Source organism: Aplysia californica, unplaced genomic scaffold (assembly GCF_000002075.1).
Source record: "Aplysia californica isolate F4 #8 unplaced genomic scaffold, AplCal3.0 scaffold00079, whole genome shotgun sequence".
NCBI classification, from domain to species: Eukaryota; Metazoa; Mollusca; class Gastropoda; order Aplysiida; family Aplysiidae; genus Aplysia; species Aplysia californica.
In genome coordinates this window covers 1,614,180-1,634,771 of record NW_004797349.1, presented here as the reverse complement: position 1 = coordinate 1,634,771, position 20,592 = coordinate 1,614,180, and the positions used below count along the sequence as shown (strand labels likewise).

At 40.0% G+C, this 20,592-nt stretch overlaps 2 protein-coding genes across 2 annotated transcripts; one reads left to right on the top strand and one right to left on the bottom strand.

Annotated features, from left to right (window-relative positions):
- The first annotated feature begins 444 nt into the window (after positions 1-444).
- On the top strand, positions 445-9,966 carry LOC101855549. The gene is made up of 5 exons (XM_005094315.3): positions 445-620; positions 4,964-5,255; positions 5,822-6,019; positions 6,568-6,893; positions 8,629-9,966. Exons 1-5 carry the CDS (start codon positions 451-453, stop codon positions 8,900-8,902), a joined length of 1,260 nt encoding a protein of 419 aa, XP_005094372.2. The 5' UTR covers positions 445-450; the 3' UTR covers positions 8,903-9,966.
- Positions 9,967-17,919: 7,953 nt separating this feature from the next.
- LOC101860488 lies at positions 17,920-20,567 on the bottom strand. The gene is made up of 2 exons (XM_005094337.1): positions 20,561-20,567; positions 17,920-18,338 (listed from the first exon to the last, which is right to left on the bottom strand). Exons 1-2 carry the CDS (start codon positions 20,565-20,567, stop codon positions 17,920-17,922), a joined length of 426 nt encoding a protein of 141 aa, XP_005094394.1.
- Positions 20,568-20,592: the final 25 nt, after the last annotated feature.

Genomic DNA, 20,592 nt, shown 5'->3' with positions numbered 1-20,592 from the left:
GGCCTACGCATATGATTATACACTGTGGCAATGTGTTTTTTTTAAAATAACTGGTTTGAGCTTTAAAAAAAGTTTTATTTAAAGTTTTACCGCAATTGCAACGCAAGATCATTTATGTAATTGCTGGAGACAAGAGATATCACTAGAAAGTCACATAAGAGGTAACACCAAAGAACAGAAGGCTAGAGGACGAACTGTTTGATAGGGATCGAGCTTTCGACTTTTGGTATCTCAGGCCTAAGTTTAAGAATCAAGGACAATTTTTGCTTTTGAAAATAATATGTTATCCATGCTTTATCTCAAAGCGAAATCCCATTCATACAGTTGGTTTGTTTTTAACGCGAAGAGCAAACAATAACGCTGTTCTTGTAACGTTATCCGCACGAAAGTAAATTCTGGTTACAGCACATGATCGATAACATTATTCTACGACGAGTCAAGAGTTCGCTTATGGAGGAGGAAATTGAGAACCTGAGAGAGGCAAACATGGAGTCGGTTAGTTACTGTGATGCCTCATTCACATGGGGCGTAAATTGTGGAACGCCTTCGAGTATCACCTCTTTTACTTTTGTTGATGTTTCCTTGGATGATGACTCTCAAGAACAGTCACCTTTTAGCAGGTAAATTTTTACTCTTACGCTACCCCTTATTTTGGTAGGCCACGCCACAGGCACAGTAGGACACAGGGTTAGTAATTTAGTTAGTCCGCCAAGTCCAAGACGTCCAAGTTATTATTTTATTTATTTAATAGTTATTAATAGTAGGCTTACTCAACACACGACACATGTCAACTTCAGGTATTGGAACTTAGGCTTTAAGACTATTGTGGTCTGAATTTGTTCATCTTATTGGTAATGCTTTGACAGAGAGAAGAGGCTCAAAAAGACAGAAGAGTCAGCTGCAACTGATTGCCAACTCCTACTCCCTACTCCCTACTGTGCTGTGTGTATCCTTCTATTGAAATAATGGAAGAACTTCTGTAAGGAGCGACCACCCCAGCCTATGCAATAAAGAAGGGACTTTTGAGTGGGATATGTAAAAGATAGGGTTAAGTGTTTGGTTGGGCAATAAAGAAAGTAAAGAAAGTAAACTGAATTTGTGTTACTTTGTATTCCTCTTGCCTTCCTTTGTCTCTTCACCTGGAATGGGTATTATTAGTGACATGTGTTAACATCTGAAAGCATACACAATAATATGACATGATTAGAAAAATCAGTGGCGTAACCGTGATTCGAACCTGTGAGTGAGGGAAGCAAACATGATTAGCATTAGACTAGTCCAGCAGCATGATATATATAAACACTATGCCAAACAGCTTGTGTTACCCAACGAGTAAAAAAAAGTTCTTATAAAGCTACTTTAAAAAGAAAGAAAGGAAAAAAAAAGTAAATTTCTGAGTCGACTCTACCTCATTTGCATATAAAAAAATGACTTCCGTTTTTTTGAGTTGCCATCGTGGACAAGCGTGGCTTTCTCCGTACCGGTCTACTTGTATTTCGTTCTTTTTGTAGGTCCGCGTCGCGGTAAGGGATGAATAGAAAAATTATACAAATAACGATTTCATTTCGAACGTATTTTGAACGGACGAAGAAACGGAAAAAAAACACCTAACCCTAAAACTTACCTTAATCAAAGAGGCAAGCCCCCCCTCCTCATAAATAAGTAGTGGCAAGCCCCCCTGAACCATCCTAACCCTAACTCTACCGCAAACCCTACCCCTACACCAAACCCCAACCCTTCACAAACAACCTCAATAAAGAAGAGGCCTAACCCTAACCCTACTCCATCCCACCCCCACCTCTAACCCTCAACAAACAAAACAAAAAAGATACATACTATTACCCCTAACCCTACCTCCACCCTGACCCCAACACTAACCCCAACGACCTACCCCTAGCCCTAAACAAACACAATAAAGAGGAAACCTACCCCTACCCCTACACCAAACCCTAACTCCCCCAGAAAACACAATAAAGAAAAGACCTTCTAACCCTACCCCCTACCCCCATCCCAACCCAACCCCTATCCTTCATCAAACACAAGGAAAGACCTAGCCCTTAGGCCTACCCCGGGCCAGACCTTACCCATACCCACCTCTATCCCAACTCCTACCCATACTCCTGTCCCAACCCCTACCCCAAACCCTACCCATACTTCTACCCCTATCCCTAAACCTAACCCTTACAATTCTCTATTTTTATCAGTTTCATATTGGTCGCTCGTTGCGGAATCCTCCCTAATAATAACACAAATACAATGTATTTTGCTAGAATTAATCGCGGTGAGAATTTGGTTAAAAATCGAAGAAAACCTGGCAACTCTGCACTCCTAAACAATGGAAGTAGATAAAGTCTGCCTCGTCAACAATGGCTGTGCCTTGATTCAAGTCTACTAATCCCCGACTCAGACCTTCAAAACTTTAAACTGGGCCTAAAAATGCGCAAACTACCGTAACTTTGTCATGAACAGATGGTATAACTGTGGCTTTCGGTCTCCCACCATGATTTTGGAAGCCATTGAGTATAATCTAGATTTAATGTTGGTCGCTCGTTACGGAAGTCCAAATAATTATAACTTCACTACATTACACTTTTTTAATGGGAGGAATTCCGTAACGAGCGACCACTATGAGACAGAGCAGAATTGAGGGGTAGGGGTAGATCCAGGGGTAGGGTTTGGGTTAGGGTTAAGGTTAGGCCTCTTATTTATTGTGTTTGATGGGGTGGTCGCTCGTTACGGAAGTCCTTCCCTTTTAATGTCCTACCCTTGTAGTAAGTAGTCTGTAGTTGAAGACATGAAGGCCTCTGTACTTTTGCAATTCTATTACAATGATTAAACAAAACACAAGTTATGCCACACGCCCCAGGCCGGCAATTGAAAACGCGGTAGACTTGCCCCAGCCAGAGGTAACCCCGGGAACATGAAATTTTATAGCATTGTTCTTTGTGTCAGCCCCCTGTATTGTACATCAATACACACGGGAGAAATTGAGGCATTCACTGTAGAAATTTTTTTTCCGATATCTTCTGTGACAGCGGAAATATTATCGAAGAAAAAGGATTGGTCGGTTGCGAGACCGAAACCCGACGAATAGCACTGTGATTTTCCAACTCTCCCTATTTGGAAGGTACGAAACCATCCTAAATATTAACCAAATGTCCCCAAATTCGGCAACCAATGAGAAGAAAGATGGATCTAGCCTCTGCGGATTTCCGTGTTTTAATCGAGCTACAAGAAAGTTACAAGATGGTTTCTTTGAGGAGATTGTATTGTTTTTAGAATTGTGTGGTCGATTAATCCGCGGAATGCTCCTGCATCATCTCAGACAGGCTGAACTTCATAGTATTAGAAACTATTTTGTGAAATTATCCGTAAAACAATTGCATTTTGAAAAAAAATAACGTTGACGTCGTTCCTGTTTTTCGCGTGGCCCAAAAGCCAGTAAGTGAAACACTGTCGAACACTGGAAACGCTTGCCGTGAGATGTACGTGTAAGCTTGCCGTCTTCTCGCTGTGACGTCATGGCTGCGTTAAAGCATAGCCGTTGAGTGGACAGTTATTTTAATCGGCCTGGATACCGGGGAAAACACTGTACTCGTCGACTTGGACAGTGAAGGTTTCTTTCGATTTGCTGTCACAAATAATTGGGCTTAATTTTGGTTTTACGCGAATTAAGTGCTGATATCGGACTTCAAGATAACTGCTTATTACATTCTTCCAGTTTTTACAATGGTTTTGGCAGAAGCAGAAGAAGATTACTCAGGTAGATTTCCGTGGATTTATGCATTTGGATGATTTTATGGGTAGGCCTGCTTATTCATGATAATGATAAAGCAGAAGAACAATGAAATGTTATAATTACAGAATATGCATACATCAAATGGGAATGGATGCAATATTGTAGTTCTAAGGCATATTTTCATGGTATGAGAGGGGATGAATAAAGAATGTCATTGTCAGTCATTGTCTATTGTTTTTATTTATTTATTTATTTATTTATTTTGTTATTTTTTAATTTACATTCTGCTCCAGTAATTTCATAGTTAAAAGTATTTTTCACAGATTAGTACATTTTAAATTTATTTATATTAGAGGTGTTTCACTGTTTGAGTAACGAGTCCAGACTCAAGCATTCGAGTAATACGCGCGGCGAGTCCAGACTCGAGTTACAAGTAAATTACTCGCGTAAGGACTCGAGTCCAAACGTGTGAGTACAGACTGGAGTCCTTAGTAAAGAACTCGATCTTCCTTGTTGTTGTTATTGTTGTAGAGCACATTGTACAGCTGCTGGATTATATGAAACAAGATCACACAGCCGAGCACAGAATCAGAACAACACCCCCCCAAAAAAACAAACAAAAAACCCACAAAAAACCCACAAAAAACCCACTGTTAAAAATCCATGATGACCAAAGCAAACTTCATTTATTTTATGAAGTGCATTGTCGTGGGTAGTTGGCGGGTGCTCTGGTGTGGTTTGCTCCTTCTTTCCTATCAAACATCTATTGTCCTGATCTCTCCTTTTTTTGTGTTTGTTACTCTCTTGTAACACCTCTAATCTTCGGCACTTATATGACCTTATTGTGTTGCAAGTGCCATAAAACTCTTACTAAAACTAAACTAGTGCATTGTCTGAGGTTTACAGGCTGTGTTCCAACAGATAATTTTAAAAAAAAAGGATAAGATAAGGTACAATAAAATAAAATACGGTACAAACAGCATGCAGTTGTCTAGAATTGCCATAAGCCTACTCAAGCGCCCTCCTAGGAAGGCACTGTATTTTCTGTCCGATACTCAACAAAACTTTCTTTTGTAGCCCACTGAAAGTCCCTTTCGGGATACTATTACTCGAGTCTTAAGAGCAGTAGGATTCGGGTAATTACTCGAGTCCACAGCAGAGACTCGCCTCGAGTCTTAAAATTCTGGACTCGCACACCTCTAAATTCCATGTTTTGTTTTGCAGTCATCAACTGAGTTGTGATGGTGGTGTGCAGCTTCACCAGACGCCTGAGAAAGAACCATGTCGTCTGATATTGAAATCCCGCAACCCGAAGCAACATCTCATCAGTGGACTGACAGTTGTTAGTGAGTCCAGGACTCTAGAAATTTCAAGTGACACAGATGGATACCTAGCTACAGTGAGAGGACAAAAAGTGGATACAGGTCATGATGAAGAACATGAGAGCATAAGGAACAAAGGGATATTTGTGTGCCGCTGTTTTCTCAAAGAAGCCTACCCAAGCCTCACCGTGAAAGTATGTCTCTACTGTTTTTATTTCTAATTGCTTTTTTTTCTAGCATTGCGATTAAATGATTTTTTGCTCATTGATCATTTCATTTTTGACTGCCCTCTTAAGAACCATTTCAGCCTGTTTGTTTGGAAACAGGTGTCATAGGGTAACTTTTTTAGTCCTTCTTTTTCAATATTTAATAGGGGAAGGGAACCGTCATCAGGTTAAGTTGCAATGAATTAAGTTTGAATAATCTTAACTTATTCTATGGTGTATTCTGTGCTTTTTTAATTAAAGAGATATTAAGTTGAAATACAGAGATCTTTTTTAATGGGGAAAAAGATGTGTCTTTAGTCTTATTTCCCTGTATACTTTTATTTTTTTGATGAGTACAACTGAGCAGTGTGAAAGCGTACTTATTTTCAGTGTTATACTGCTTTTACTTTTACTCGATTAAAGATATAAAGTTTATTTTTACAACTTTACTCAGCGACATTACACATACATCCCTTCCCTTTGCCATAAAAGTTTTCAGTTCCTGGAAATCAACTTTACATGTCGTGGTTCTTTATGATATTTTTGTTTTACAGTTTTTGTCCCTAGGCAGTCAGACCTCATTCCACATCCAAAAACTGATCTTCAACATCGCTCAAGGAGTCTTAGAGAATCTGTCACCAGTACAGGGAACAGTTAACATTAAGAAACTAAAGAGGGATGTTGATGAAATGGGTGATTGTGTCTCAGACCGAGCGAAAGACTTCTTGGCCACTATGGAGCAGTTCGAGCAGGTACAATATGATAAATAATAAATAGGGTGTTTATTGCACAAATTCCTGCTCAACAGCAGGCTCTATGTGCTTTACAATCTATTATTTTGGTATCATGTGATCCTTTTATATTTTGTTTGATATACAGTCTGACAAGCTCGTAGCAATATTGGTGGGAGGCGGAAATCTTTGTGTTATATACAAATTTTGCTGTACGAGTTTCAGGGTATTTCAAGGGAGATGGAGAACAAAATCACTACGTCGGAGCTACTTTACCCGCAACAGTTGCGGGTGTGATAGTGAGTGAGTTAACCTTTAGTGCACTTGTGCTGTATGTGACCATGTACGGTAGTTTGTTTGTGTGGAGCACAGTTAACAAACTTTTCAAGTTTTCTCTAATTATGAAATGAAAATGTTCATTGTCTGTCATTGATTGTTGATCATCTGTTTGCTATTGAAGGAATTTCTGTAATTTGTACTTTTGCAAAAGCAACATTTTAGCATGAAAAATTCTGGGTTGTACTCTTTTCAAGTTTGTTTCTTCATTATTGTTTTTTTTAATATTCCAGAATAAACTCAAGTCTGTCAGTGCCTTCCAAACAGCAGATAAATCTGGCATGACTGGAATGATGTCAGCTCTACTAGGATCGGGCTGTATGGGTGAAAGCTCCGCTATGCCAGAAAAACTGTTACAGTTGTTTGCAAAGCTTCCAGTGGTGAATGGAAAGCAAGATGCAGCTACAGAAAATGGCCTGGGCAGTTTGTTTTCTCAAATGTACCAAACGGACCACTCGAAGAATGGCTCCACCAAAGAAAACAGTCAAATGTACCAGATGCTGCAGGCAGTCTGTGGCCGTGTAACAGAAATGAGGATCACTGATGCAGAAAAACATGAGTAAGTGATTCTGTGTGGGTTAAGAGTTTATTGTGTACTCCCTGTGAGCACTTTTTGTTTGACCATAACCATTAATGATTTATTTATAACAGAAGCACCAACCTTTTGTATGACTGCTTGGTTATAACAAATCATAAATGCTGAAAGACTGTATATTGAGGGTGGAGACAAAGTGGTGAGACCTTCTCGAGACAAAGGAAATTAATTACTAAAAATAAGAGTATTTTCTCCTATGTACATAGCCGTAATTTATATATATATATATATATAGATAGATATCTATCTATCTCTCTCTCTCTCTCTCTTTCTCTCTCTCTCTCTCTCTCTTTCTCTCTCTCTTTCTCTCTCTCTCTCTCTCTCTCTCTCTCTCTCTCTCTCTCTCTCTCTCTCTCTCTCTCTCTCTCTCTCTCTCTATATATATATATATATATATATATATGTTATATTTGTGAAAGTTCGTCATTTTGGTCGCCTAAAACTTCCGAAGCACTAAACTTTCAAATTTGAACAAATTAACGGTGGTTCAGAATCATTTAAAGGGTGCACAGTTATATTAAGGAGTCTGAAGTCATTGTAGTTTAAGTTTTAGTTTTTCATTAGTTTCGTTTAGATCTAATCTAGGGAAAGTTCGTCTTCCAAGACGACATTGTAAACAAGTGAGGCTTCCGTTCACAAGGAGTGCGCACTGATCCCACAATGACTTGATGATCGATTCTTTTGAGTCTGTTCATCGAACGGGGTACCCAGCTAGTATATACATATTTTATCCTAGCTAAAGAAGCATGTGAAGAAATGAACAGCAATAGTGTGTCAACAGCAAGAAATTGGCTTTTAAAAGGACTTGGCTTTCCATCTTTGATAAGTCCTAGTTTCCTAGGTGTTCAATCACTATACTTAAGAATACATTTGAAAGGAAATGACGTCATCTTTATTGCATACATATTGTATAAAAACAAAGAAAATGTACGACAGGTTGCATTTCTTCTGTGTGTCAACATCACTTATAGTGAAAATGTATCTGTATATTGATTATATATGTTGCTAGTTTTAGTTTTATCAAATTTGTAAGTGGGATAAAGAAAGTTCATTTAGATTGTTGTTATCACACTCTGTTGAAACTTTGTATGTTTTATCTTTGCATACTTTTGAAGAAATGCTTCTAATTAACATAATAATCTATATATAGTGAGGAGAGGCTACCGCTAGTAGTATTTACTTTTCTTCTATCTTATCATCAGCCTGATCCTCTGGTGTGTGCCTCTTTCTCTCATATGAAGGGACAAATGGTTCTTTTCCTTTGTAAGAGTTTTTGCTTCTCTAGTTTTCTTTTTTTCTGAATCAAATCTTCTTTTCCTTGATAGTATTTATTCATCAGGAATTGACTTACAATGGCCTATTGAGACGAACTTATACGTTGCCTTCAAACATTTCACTCCTTGGTTTTTGTGGCATAATGGCTTGGCTCTACGACTTGCTCACAAAAGACACGAGATTCAATTCTTATCAAAGGAAGACATTTATGTCAAGCATCTTGTCTCTCTAAAGAGATGCAGTTTTCTACAAAGCTCAGATTGGCCTTGACAGTCCGGGTCGAAGCAGACTGTCTCGAGGATGTTCTTAATTGTGTTGCTGTTGGCATTTGGAATTGTTTGCAATCATCTGTTCAAGTGGAATACAATCGCCCAGTAAGAACGAAAATGTTTTCATATCTATTTTTCATTTTCCTTTCTTGCAGGGCTCAAACTGATGAAAGTAACATGTCTAGTTCCAACATCCCTACACATGACGAAGACATGAATGGTGCTGTGGAAAGTATGCAAGCACTTGCAAGAGAGGAGATGAGCAAGAGAATTGAGGAGGTCAAGACCGAGTTTCACGGTGAGATTCAGTCGGTGAAGCAGGAACTGCAGGAGAAAATTGACGGTGTGAAAAACGAACTGGGAGAAAAGATGGACATGATCCTCAAACTACTCAGTGAGACTCGAAATGTGTCGGGAGGTGGGTCATAGTATCATTTCACTCTTCATTACCCATATCAAGTCTTTCATGGCGATTTATTGTTTTATTAAAATTCAAGACTGTCGAAAGTTCTCATAAACTATTCTGTCCTATGGATCTTTTGATAACAATTCAGGGGATATCTTTGATGGATAAATTAATAGTTTCACATTCTCCGATAATTATGATTGTTGAAAATTCCAAGTTCCTGTCTTTATGATAAGGATTAAGCAAATTTGGATAAAGAGGAAAGATTTGATGTGGTTAATATAGGAGCTCTCTTTTGGATTTTGAAGAATGATCACTTCAGCGAATACCGTGGGAGCTCCAACTTGGGTTTTGAAGGATGATCATTTCTGCCAAAGACTTATTAAAGTCGCAGAGACTATGAAGACAGGAGAGTTGCTTGCTAAGACCTTTGGCACATACAGAACAATTTCCAGCCTAAAGCCTACAAGTTACAGATTAATTTGTGGTTGAAAAGGCACATTTGGTACTTGGAAAATGAGTTTATGGTGATACATTTTTTCCTGTTGCACAGCATTAATTCTGTAAAAATATGAATTTGAAGCCCCTTTTGATATCTGCAGTTTCAACAGTCATTTTATTTCTCAGGAGTACTGTTAAATGCTAAATTGTGCTAAGAAATGTCTTCCTCATACTGATTTTTTTTACCATCCAAGCAAAGTTCTACGCTTAGATTGTTCAGCCCTTTCATAATGAACAGCACTAACCAACATTTTTAGTTTGCTACAAAGTTTAAATCATAATTGTCAAAAAGCCCCTAATCACAAAAATGCTGTATGAAACATGAGCCATAGTCAAAACATACAGTCCACTGTACTGTACATTTTACCTGAGATGATATCTATGAAACACAGAAGAACTTTAACTTATATATATGTTCATAAAGTCATCTTGTCTGTATCCTGTTTTTTAAAAAGAATAGACAGGGGAGAACAAAAAAGGCTTCTCTGTTAAATTGAGTCTGTTTAAACTGAAATCTGCGGGACTGCTGGATTTTCTTTGGTTTAATTAATAGAGTTTTCAGTTTAGAGAGGCTTTTCAAATAGAAGAAAAAAAAAGAACTGGGATTTCATTAGTCAGAAAGTAAGCAGCAGCTGTGGTCCTGAGGAACTGAAGGTGAAGTGTGAGGCCGGTCCCATAGGTATTAAGTGAACTCCAAAGTGAACTCCACTGTTTTTCTGAAAATCACTTTTATCAAGTTTTTTGTTCTAGCAAAGTTCACTGTAAAGGTTTTTCGTATTCCTAGAAAAGGGACAGGGGCACAGTAGAGTGGCAGTTGTTGTTGCTGTTGATTGTATGAGAGCTTTGAGAAGGGTCTAGGTGGCCAGCATTTTTTATGAAAGAGTGGAATGAGTAAAAGAATGCATGTGTATGAGTATGAGTTATTGTGTGTGTGTTTTGTGAACAATTGCTGGTGTTGTGTATTATAGAATGAATGTTTGGATGGTTTTAATTATTTTTATGTATGGATAATTCTCTTATCACCTGTCACCATGGCTGTATCTGTTGGTGCCCCACTCCTCGCCACAACAGGCCTCCATCTTCCCCATTCTCTGGCTTGATGTATCATTTCATGAAGTCGTGGACCACTGTCAGATTTTATGTTTTCAATGTTTGATGTTTGAGGTCTTCCCTTATATTCCTCTTTGTGTTTATGAATAGTATGTACTCAATGAAATGTATGTTTCATTTGTGTTGTGTAAACTGGTCATGATGCTCTTTTAAAACCTCGTCTGTTTTCAAGATGTCTTTGTGCTGGCATTCTGGCTGAACGTCACCCCCTGGGGTAGTGCTACTGACTGAAGTATCTTTAGGCCATTCCCATAGGGGGAACATTAAAATGTTTTTATGCACAGTAAATGGGCTGATTCATCAATGTTAAGCTCATAACTGTGCCTGACTGAATTGCAGCAGGGAACTGTTGCCTTTTCTTTCCTGATCCTTAATATCATCATTTTGCCTCTTCTTCTTTTGTATGTCAGAGATGGGGACTAATCCCCAAAATTTTTTTTAAGATTCTGCGACAGCAGCAGGGGGTTAGGGGGGCTGCGCCCCCTTGAAGCCGGAAAGAAATTTACTGTAGATTTTGGTTCTCTTTGCCTAACGTGAGAAGGCAGCACGGCGTAACCCATCACACTTTAGATAGTCACAGTTGTGACAATCACATTATTCATTTGGGAAACCAAATACTTGTGAGCACCATAGGGGAAATTAATGAAAAAATAACAAGCTCATAAACACCATACATCAGGAACGAAGAAATATAAATTTCATGTTATTGGGAGGGAGTGGGAGGGCATGTTACCACTGCGTTCCTGACGACAGATCGTCAAAATCAGAAACTATCATCAACTTACAGGTAAGTCTCGATTGTTTCTTTAATGTTAACTCAACTGCCGTCAGGCCCTCCGTTGGTAACATGAGATTTTGGAGCCACAACTGTGACTAATACATTGAACAACCTCCAAAGCGTTCTTGTTTGTGATCAATATGAAGATCATTGTATATTCTCTTTAGTTTCTTGTATTTGGTATACATACATGAATGAGAATGTAAAAACAAAGATTGTTGAAAAAATATAGCTTGATACCATCACTCATATATGAGATAAATACTATTACAAAATGTAACGGTATAAACAACTTTCAATGTAACAGTAAAAACAGAGCATTTTCAATCATGCTAAATATCTTTTCTGTTTATTTACATTCTCAGTACATCTGTACTACATGCAGTCAAATGTTGTCTGTTTTGGCGAAATAAGAGTCCAAAAGGCTTTGGCCAAAATTTTGTCTTATATTTTTCTTATAGAACTTAGCAAATGTACTTTCTTGCGACCAGCCAGCCACGCTCAGTATGGTCTGTATTGGCACTCCTGATTTCAATGCACCAGATGTACTGGCAGCTCTTGTGCTGTGAGCAGTAAAGGTTGTAACATCAATACCAGCCATTTCCATGAGTGTTTTTATCCACCTTTTGACAGTGTTTCTGCTGACAGGTTTGTGTGGTGCCTGATGATTGATGAGCAAACGTGACTCATTGATATGAGTTCATAATGACTGTATTCTTTTCAGATATTCTTTCGGGATGCTGACAATACATAAGCTTGGATTATCTTTGAATGCTAAAAATTCCAAGGGTTCTTGGTGGTGACTTTTCCTTGAGTGTTTCAATAATTTTGGAAAATAGCATGTACATTTATTTGTTCTTGCTTATTTCCATACTCTTGATATCTAAACTATGAATAGTTTGTGCTCTTTGTCCCGATAACAAGGCCAATAACATGGTGAGTTTTAAAGTGAATTCTTTCAAGGAGAGGGACTCGTGAGGATCCCAAGGCTCCACAAAAGTTAAGACCTGATGCGGATCCCATGAGCCAGTCATGCTTTTCATTGGCAATGATGGATTTTTATTCAAAAGCCCCTTTTATAAATCGTTTGACACAGTCAAGGTTACCGAAGTCTGGAATATTTAAATCGCATGATAGTGCTAACCTAGCAATGCATACTGCCGATTGTGATGCCCGTTTCTCATGTAATTTTGCCAGAAAATTTATGGCTGCTGCTGTAGGTGGTGAAACTGGATCCACTTTGACTGTAGCAGCGTACCTTTCCCATTTGGAAATATATGTGGAGTAAACATTTTTGGTATCTGGCCTCCACGAGGCCATGTTGACTTCGGTAGCTTTTGGAGAATAAAGCCTTGGGTTCTGAGTCTCTCCCCAACACTTTGCATAAGAAGTCTTAGCTTGTTGTGAAGTGGGTGGTGAGTGTCTGGACGACTGGGTTGATGTAGAAGGTTTTTCCTTGCTGAGATAAGAACTGGACTGTCGACCAGAAGTCTCATCAACATGGGGAAGAATGGCTGAGCTGGCCAGTAAGGTGCCACAATCACTCCAACTGCTTCATCCTGGATGACTTTTTGAAGGACTCTAGATAACAAACAAAAAGGTGGGAAAGCATAAAACTTTGTATTACTCCAGTTTCTCGTGAAAGCATCTATCCCCAGTGCATCTGGGTCAGGCTTGAATGACATGTAATGTCTGAACTGATGATTTAATCTTGGTGCAAAAAGATCAATCTCAGGAAAGTATTGCAACACACTCAGTGCATGTATCAGGAGGTCTGAATTGAGTTTCCATTCCGTATCTAGATTGACATGTCTGCTCACATAATCAGCCTCAGTATTGTCCGTACCTACTATTCTGGCTACTGACAGCCAAATGCCTCTCGGCCTGCACCAATCCCATATTATTTTACTCAGCCTGTTGAGCTCCATGGATTTGGATTATCTCATTTTGTTCAGACAACCCATAGTGGCAGTTCTGTGTGTAACTATTTTGACATGTATGTTACTCTTTTCTTTTGCAAATGATTTCAGTCCCATAAAAGCTGCAAACATTTCCAGGACATTTATGTGTAAGCCTGCTTCTTCTACTGACCAGGAGCCCCCAGTTCTAACTTCATTGCAAACAGCACCCCATGCTTTTAAACTAGCGTCCGTTTTTATGACTGACTGCAGATCATACCTGGTGATAGGATTAAAAGCAAAAGTCACATTATGTTTCCACCAATCAATTTCTTTCAATGCCTCTGAGGAGAGGGGCATGGATTTGTTCCAATTATTGCCATTACGTTTCAATGCCAAATGAGTTCTGTAGTACAAAGGGCCATATGGTACAGCAGGAATGCTTGCTACAAATAGGCCAACTAAACGGGGTACATTTCTGATTGGTTGAATGTGATTGCTGGAAATCTCTTCGCTATTTTTCAAAATTGCCTGTTTCCTCTTTTCAGTCAATGCCATGGTCATTGGAATTTATTACAAAGCCAAGATATACAATCTCTTGAGTGGGTGAGAGGACTGATTCTTCAGGGTGGACAACAAACCCCATTCATCGATTATTGAAATTGTATCAGTTATGTTTTCAAAGCATGCAGTTTGGTCTTTCGCTATAAGCAGTGAAACATCCTAATATCCTGTGGCTATATGACCTAATCCATGAAGGTGTGCATAGATTTTTTGTGTGATCTTGGTAAAACACCTCGGGCACTGAGCTAATCCGTTTCTGTACGTAGCATGTATACTCGTACAGCTGGCCTTTCCATAAGAATTTTAAATACTTCCTGTCCTGTTGTCTAACGGGAACACTATAATATGCTGAAACCAGATCTACACTGGCAAGCCAACAATACTGAGATACTAGGTTTAATGCACTCTTCAGTGTCTCCATTGTGAACGTTATGTATTCAACATTTTTGTTGAATTCTTTCAAATTTAGTGTCACTCTATGTGAACCATCGGATTTCTCTTGTAAAAATGCCAGAAATGAATTCACCATCTTCATGATTTGATTTAAATATTACCCTTTTTTCTAAGAGGGATTCTATTTCTCTGTCTACCATTATCTTTTCTTCCCTGCTCATAGAGAAACTTGAATCGGACTTATTTTTGCCCATAATTTCTTGCTGTTCTGTGAGGTCTATTTCAGTTCCTCGTACCAAAGCCAAAACAGCTTTATCTGATGTTAGTCGCTGCCATTGGGACAGACAATGCTTTATTTGTCCAGCTTTAAATCTTTTGGTCTTAAGTACCAGCAATCGCTTCACTTCTCCATCCTCAACTCTTACCTGCTTTCCGTCTATTCGTGTCATTACTACGCCTTTTTTGACTGACTCCAATTGGTCGTTGTGTACGGGCCGCGAAGAGCATAGTTGGCTTGGCCCCTCCTCTTCTGACCTCTCCAAAGCAGGGCCCCGCGGTGGTTCCCTCGGCCTAAAAAATGGCCTCGCCTTTTCCCCTGGCTTGCATGAAATGATGACGTCAGTCTCTTTTGTTCTCGCGCCTCTTTCTTCGTCTTTTCCATCTCTTCTCCGAACAGCAAGTCGTAGCCATCAGAAACCATGTCACAGATACCCTGCGACTCAATTGGAATCGCCGTTTTTTTGGGGTTTTTTTCTCTGTCATGTAATCTTTTGCTGGGCATGTCCCAGGATCGACATTGCGTCGGTGAAGGCCTTGACAGCTTGTTTTGCATTTTTTATGTTGTTCTCATTATTTGTGGACTTGGCCATCTGTTTTCCTATTTCAGCCGATTTAGCAATAGCTGTTACTGCTTTTGCGATGTTCTTTTGTTGAGAAACTAGTTTCACATCTCTTTTCTTTTGAAAATTATTCAAAAGATTCCATATCGGTTTGTTTGTCCGCCTGACTGTGAGTGCGAGAGTTTCTTGGTCTTTTGTACCTTTGAATGTTGTCTTTCAGTTTTTCATCTTTCATAGGCTCTGGCATTGTCTTCTCAATGAATCCGACCAAATTTTCCTCAATTGGTTCGCCCACCTCTTCATCAATTTCTTATTCCCCTGTTGCCTCTTGGTACCAGTCTTTTTCTGGGTACCTTTCATCCGACACCTCAGTCTCCCCACGGATATCATGTTTCCCAGTGTGGGCCGCTCCTTCTTGTGAGGGGTCTGATTTATAGCTGGATGCCATTTCCGCGATAGCATCTAAAATGCTCTCTTCCCCCAACCAGTCTTAGCCAAGGTCCTCCTGACCAAGTTGTAGGTATCAGTTCCTTAATGGGCCTGGCGGACTCCACAAAGAAATCTTCGAGCGAGAGCGAGGATCTTTTTCGGCTCCATTGTCAATATGCTTAGCGGCACCTCCACTCGTCCAACGTCCAAATAACTATATTCGAATTGCCATTGTTCCTGGACATTCAAACATATGTTTGACATCCTCCTTTTCATGGCCGCCTCTTCGGCAACATGGGCTGAGCTGTTCATTTACAAAGTTCTTATACCATCTTAAGCTCCAATGATGGTCGGACCGCAGTCTCAGTAGTCTCACTGGCTCAACCCGGTCCCAGCGAAATGTGATAGATTTTTGTTCCCGCGCATAGGAGTACCCAGAATACACATCTTCCAGGTGTTGGTACTTAGCTCTACATGGTGGGTCTCTGATTTCCCTCTTGATTATTGGAAAGACTCCTCTGTATGTTGTTGGTCGTCTGTCTCCTTCAATCTCTCTGGCTTCATTAGCAGCTTGGTCTGCTGCCTCATTTCCTTCTATTTCAACATGGCTTGGAATCCACTGGATTTTTATTGTGGCTGTTGCTTCACTGAACTTGCGGCGCAAATCATTCATGTCCGAGCTGTTTCCTAGCAGTCCCTTGTAGAGGGACTGACTGTCAGTCAAGATCAGCACATTGGTGATGATGATGACGAAGAGGAGGAAGCAGAGCATTTTCTTTTCCTATTTTGTGATGCAATGAGCTGCATTACACTTGTCATAATGTTACGATTTTGTTTGATCAAATCTTTCACCTCATCTCTCTCTGTTGTCATTTCTTCATTTACGTTTTCCGTCCCATCTATCTCCCCTTTTTCTTGAAGGGATATCTGATCTTTGTCCATAATTTGGACCTGAAACTTAGAAAGAGAGCTTAAATCAAGATTGCCAAGGATCCAGAACAGATGCGGGATTTGATTGCCCAGAAGGCTGAACAAAATTTTACCAAGAAGGTAGAAAGTTATGAACAGAAATGCTCAGGAGAAATATTTTAAAAGATTTTGCCCAGAAGGCTATGATCAATTTTGAACTGAAGGCTAATAATAACTCATCAACTGAGCCCAGAAGGCCAGAAACCGATTTTGCCCCAAAGGCTAAGAATAATATTGCCAAGAAGACAAATACACAGTTTCACTTATAAAGCAGACAAGACCAATTATGAATCTAAATCAAACAAACTCATGTGCGCAGATGAAGGTAAGGATCCAATTTTCAGCCCAAAATTTCCTCCCCGAGTTCTTCACCAATAAAAACTCAGTGCGTAGTATAAAATGTTAGTTGAAATTATCTGTAAAAACGAATTGAACAATATAAGAGAAGTAGTATATAAAAGTTTCTACATCACCCGTCTGTCGAGGATAAAGGTAATCCGTTCCAGAAGAACACAAGTACCGCAAAAACGCGTGTGATCAGGGCAAGAGCTGAGCGCCAAGTGATGGGCTACGCAGTGCTGCCTTCTTATGTTACCAACCTGATGGCAGTAGAGTTAAAATAAGGAGGTGGGATGTTGTGTGATATGTATGCTTCACAGGAAGGATGAAATTCACCAACTTCAACTATATAAAATAAACACATGCCTAAGTGTCCTATCACTATAAAGTCTTCCCTACCATTTACAAACTAAATGTCCTATCACAGTCTTCCCTAACACCACTAAAATAGTGGTTACAGTTACATTTTTTGTAAGAATTTTGTGATGGACACTGTTTGGCCACCACAGTGCTTTCTCTTTTTTGAAGTACTTGAGAAGGATAAACAGCACACTTGAGGCACTGCACATTTGGAGTGCCCTTGCAGTCAGCCTAGCCTCTTGCACCGTCCCTTTTTGTCTGAAAACACTGGCAAATGACCAATGCCATCAGAGCGGATTGCTTTGTCTGGGATGGGAGCAATAGGCCCTCTCTTGGCTTTTGCAGCCAGCTGCATGTCCATTGTCAAGGAAGGGCGACCACACTTCACCCCTCCAACTGGTTTTCCCTCCTTGGTCAGACACCTGGACACACTTCTTTTGAAGACCAGAAGTGGAAGCTGGTCCTTCGCGCTGACACCCAGTAAAACCATGTCCCTCCTGTAGAGCTGCCAGGCCTAAACCAATGCTGTGTCTAAGAGGTACCAAATAATGTGGTGGTAATATTTCTTTGACTGTACAGGGATCCTGTGCAGGGCCAGCAGACCGTCCAGAGCATCCACACCACCCATAAATTTGTTGTAGGTAGTTACCATGGGAGGAAGCGGAACAGCCACTTTTTCTTGTGCCCGCATGTCCGTGTCCCACTGATTTGCTGTGTCCATTAGAGCAGCAGCACAGCATGTGCTCAGCAGGGACACACATTTGTTGTCATGCCACTTCAAAGCATACAGGTCGACTCCTTCATGCGTGGTGGTCATAAGTTCAAATGCCCCCTCTTGGCTGGCTCTTCAGTTTTTTGTCTTATGGTAGAGCACATCCTAGCAGCCTATTGGCACGAACCATGCCCTCACAACCAGTATGTTGGCTGTGAAGAGTGGTGAAGAGGGCGGGTGAGGTGAACCAATTGTCTGTGAACGGTTTATGCCACTGGCCATGAGGGATTGGCTGGAGCAGTGGCAGCACAATGTTTCCTGAGGCTTTTAGGTCTGGCTGGCCTTCCATGGGGTCAATTTGTCCAGTGGAGAATTCCTTGTAGAGGATCAGGCCTTGAGCACTTGCCAGAACATAGATTTTATAGCCCCATTTGTTAGGCTTCTTGGGGTTGTAAGTCTTCAACTTGCCTTTGAATGGGACAATTTGCTTGTCTGCGGCAAGTAGGCCTGTCTCTTCCGCAACAGTAGCTTTGAACTTTCCTTTGAGACTTTTGATGAGTGGCCTCACTTTGAAAAGTTTAACACCACACTGTGCAGGACGCTTAGAATTTTGAAAGTGTGTGTTATTTAACCTTGATTACACAAGAGTAACATGTAATACTGTATTCAGGGTGATAATCTACAGGACACTACAGCTGTCTCTTTTTCAAGTTAGTCTTCTCCTTTTTGGCTCCTCGTAATATAAGGTAGATAACTAGTTGTATGGTATTATGGATGTGAAGTTTCCCTCAACAAGAACAGACTGGAAATAGCGAGGCTGTGTTCATTATTGTCTGTTGTGTGCACTAATCTCTGAACCTCTGAAAGAATTAGTTCCTCAAAAAATAATTTATTTGGTTTACCTTTCCAACTGCTGCAATAAAATTGATTTTAGTATATCTTTGTCTGCCAACCCTTTAGTCACCTGTTTGTCTCAAATCAACTGGTCATAGACACTAGTAACTTGTGTGTACCCATTGTTTTGTTTGTCTGCCAGTTTTGGTCTAAATTTTGTTTTCTCGTTGTTATGTCTTTTACTTTTCATGAATGTCTGAATAAACTACATTTAAAAAATGAAGTGAAAAATACAGTGTTTTTACTTTAGCGGTACTTAAAACTTTACATGTATTACGATGGAAATATCATTCTCATTGATTCTTTTTCATGGTTTGTTCTATCACTTTCTCAAATTCCTTTCCAATTTCCGGCGTCGGTGGTGTAGCAGTTGGGTGTTTTGCTATGGCATGCAGGAGACCCGATTTCAATTCTTGACTGGGGAGGAAATTTTTATTGAGTATCTTGGTCTTTCTGTTGGGATGCTGTCTACTCAGCCTGGGTTGGCTCTGACAAGCTAGGTCGGAAGCTCGCTTCATAAATGATCTAAATTGTGTTGATGGGGGGGCGTAAAAACATCTACTTTAGAAGAAGAAAAGGAAATCCTTTCCAAGTTTCTGTTTGTTTCATTGACTTTAATACAGTCCATGCCGGCTATAAGCACGCCGGCCTTAAGCACGTTTCGGCCTCAAGCACGCTAAACGGCTCTTACCGAATTTTTTCTATATAAATTACACGCCTATAAGCACGGTAACTTCGGCTTCAAGCACGCTTCATTTACAAGACAGTCAATATTTTCATGATGACCCATCGAAGTTCGAACACAGTTTACACCGCAGCAGTGGAGTGTGTCAAGAGAAACACAAAGAACGCAAGTGATGGACACACACACTCACACGGGCGGAGAGGAAGGCAGAGAGATGCACACAGCCGTGCGCGCGGACATAGGGTCTAGCCTAGGCCTAGGGCAAAGCTAAACATGACCAATAAAAAAAAAATACAAAGAGAGTCGGGGAGACGAGAAAGGGCTGAGATTTTACGTTTGACCCTCGCTATCCATTAATCCTGATTGTGTATCACGCGCGAGGTGGGATGAAGGCGGTGGTATGAGTGGCACAGCGGGCAGTGGTACGCACAGGCAGTGTGTTACAGTAGGTCTAGTGTGCTGTATCGTGACTGGCCGTCTAAATTAAGTTTTCATTTCCCATTCGACAACAAAACAAAAACAAACAAGCGAACAAAAACTACCATGGTGGGTGTCTAAATAACAGTGCACACTTTTGCGGGACCGCTATAGGCCTACTTACAAACAAAGGGAAATAGCACGCGGAATTTTCTACATGAAAATTTCTGGATCATGTCTACTTCGCACTTAAGCACGCTTCGGCTTTAAGCACGCTTAAGCTTTCTCCCGATGACCGTGCTTAAAGCCGGCATGGACTGTACTGTAGCACCTGAGTATTTTGCTATATAAATCAGAAGTTGGTATTGTAATTTGATAAGTTTTAAAACGAAAAAGCCATTGTAAATATTGTAAAGGTCTTTTTCAGTACCTTTTTGAAATCAAATCTTTCAAAAGTTTATTATGGCATCTCTGTAGAACTAATGTCTCATTACTGATTGAGAGACCACTAGCTTCTCTTAGTCTGAATGAGCTGGGTTTTTTTGGTGCCCTTCCTTGTCAACACTGCCCTGTATTTACATCTCAAAAAGTCACTCAGCAATTTCCGAAGAATTTTTCTACTGCCATGCACATAGATATGTTGCCTGGTACGGTAATGTAAATTTTTACTGCAGAAGACTTTTCCATTTTGAAAGGTTCAACAAGTTATTCTATGCTTTACATGACCCTCTATTTCCAAAGACTTAAGTTGGTGCCATAGTTCTTATGAATCACGTAAGAGGTTGCTCATCACCATCCATGCTGAATTGACTGGAGCATAGTTTG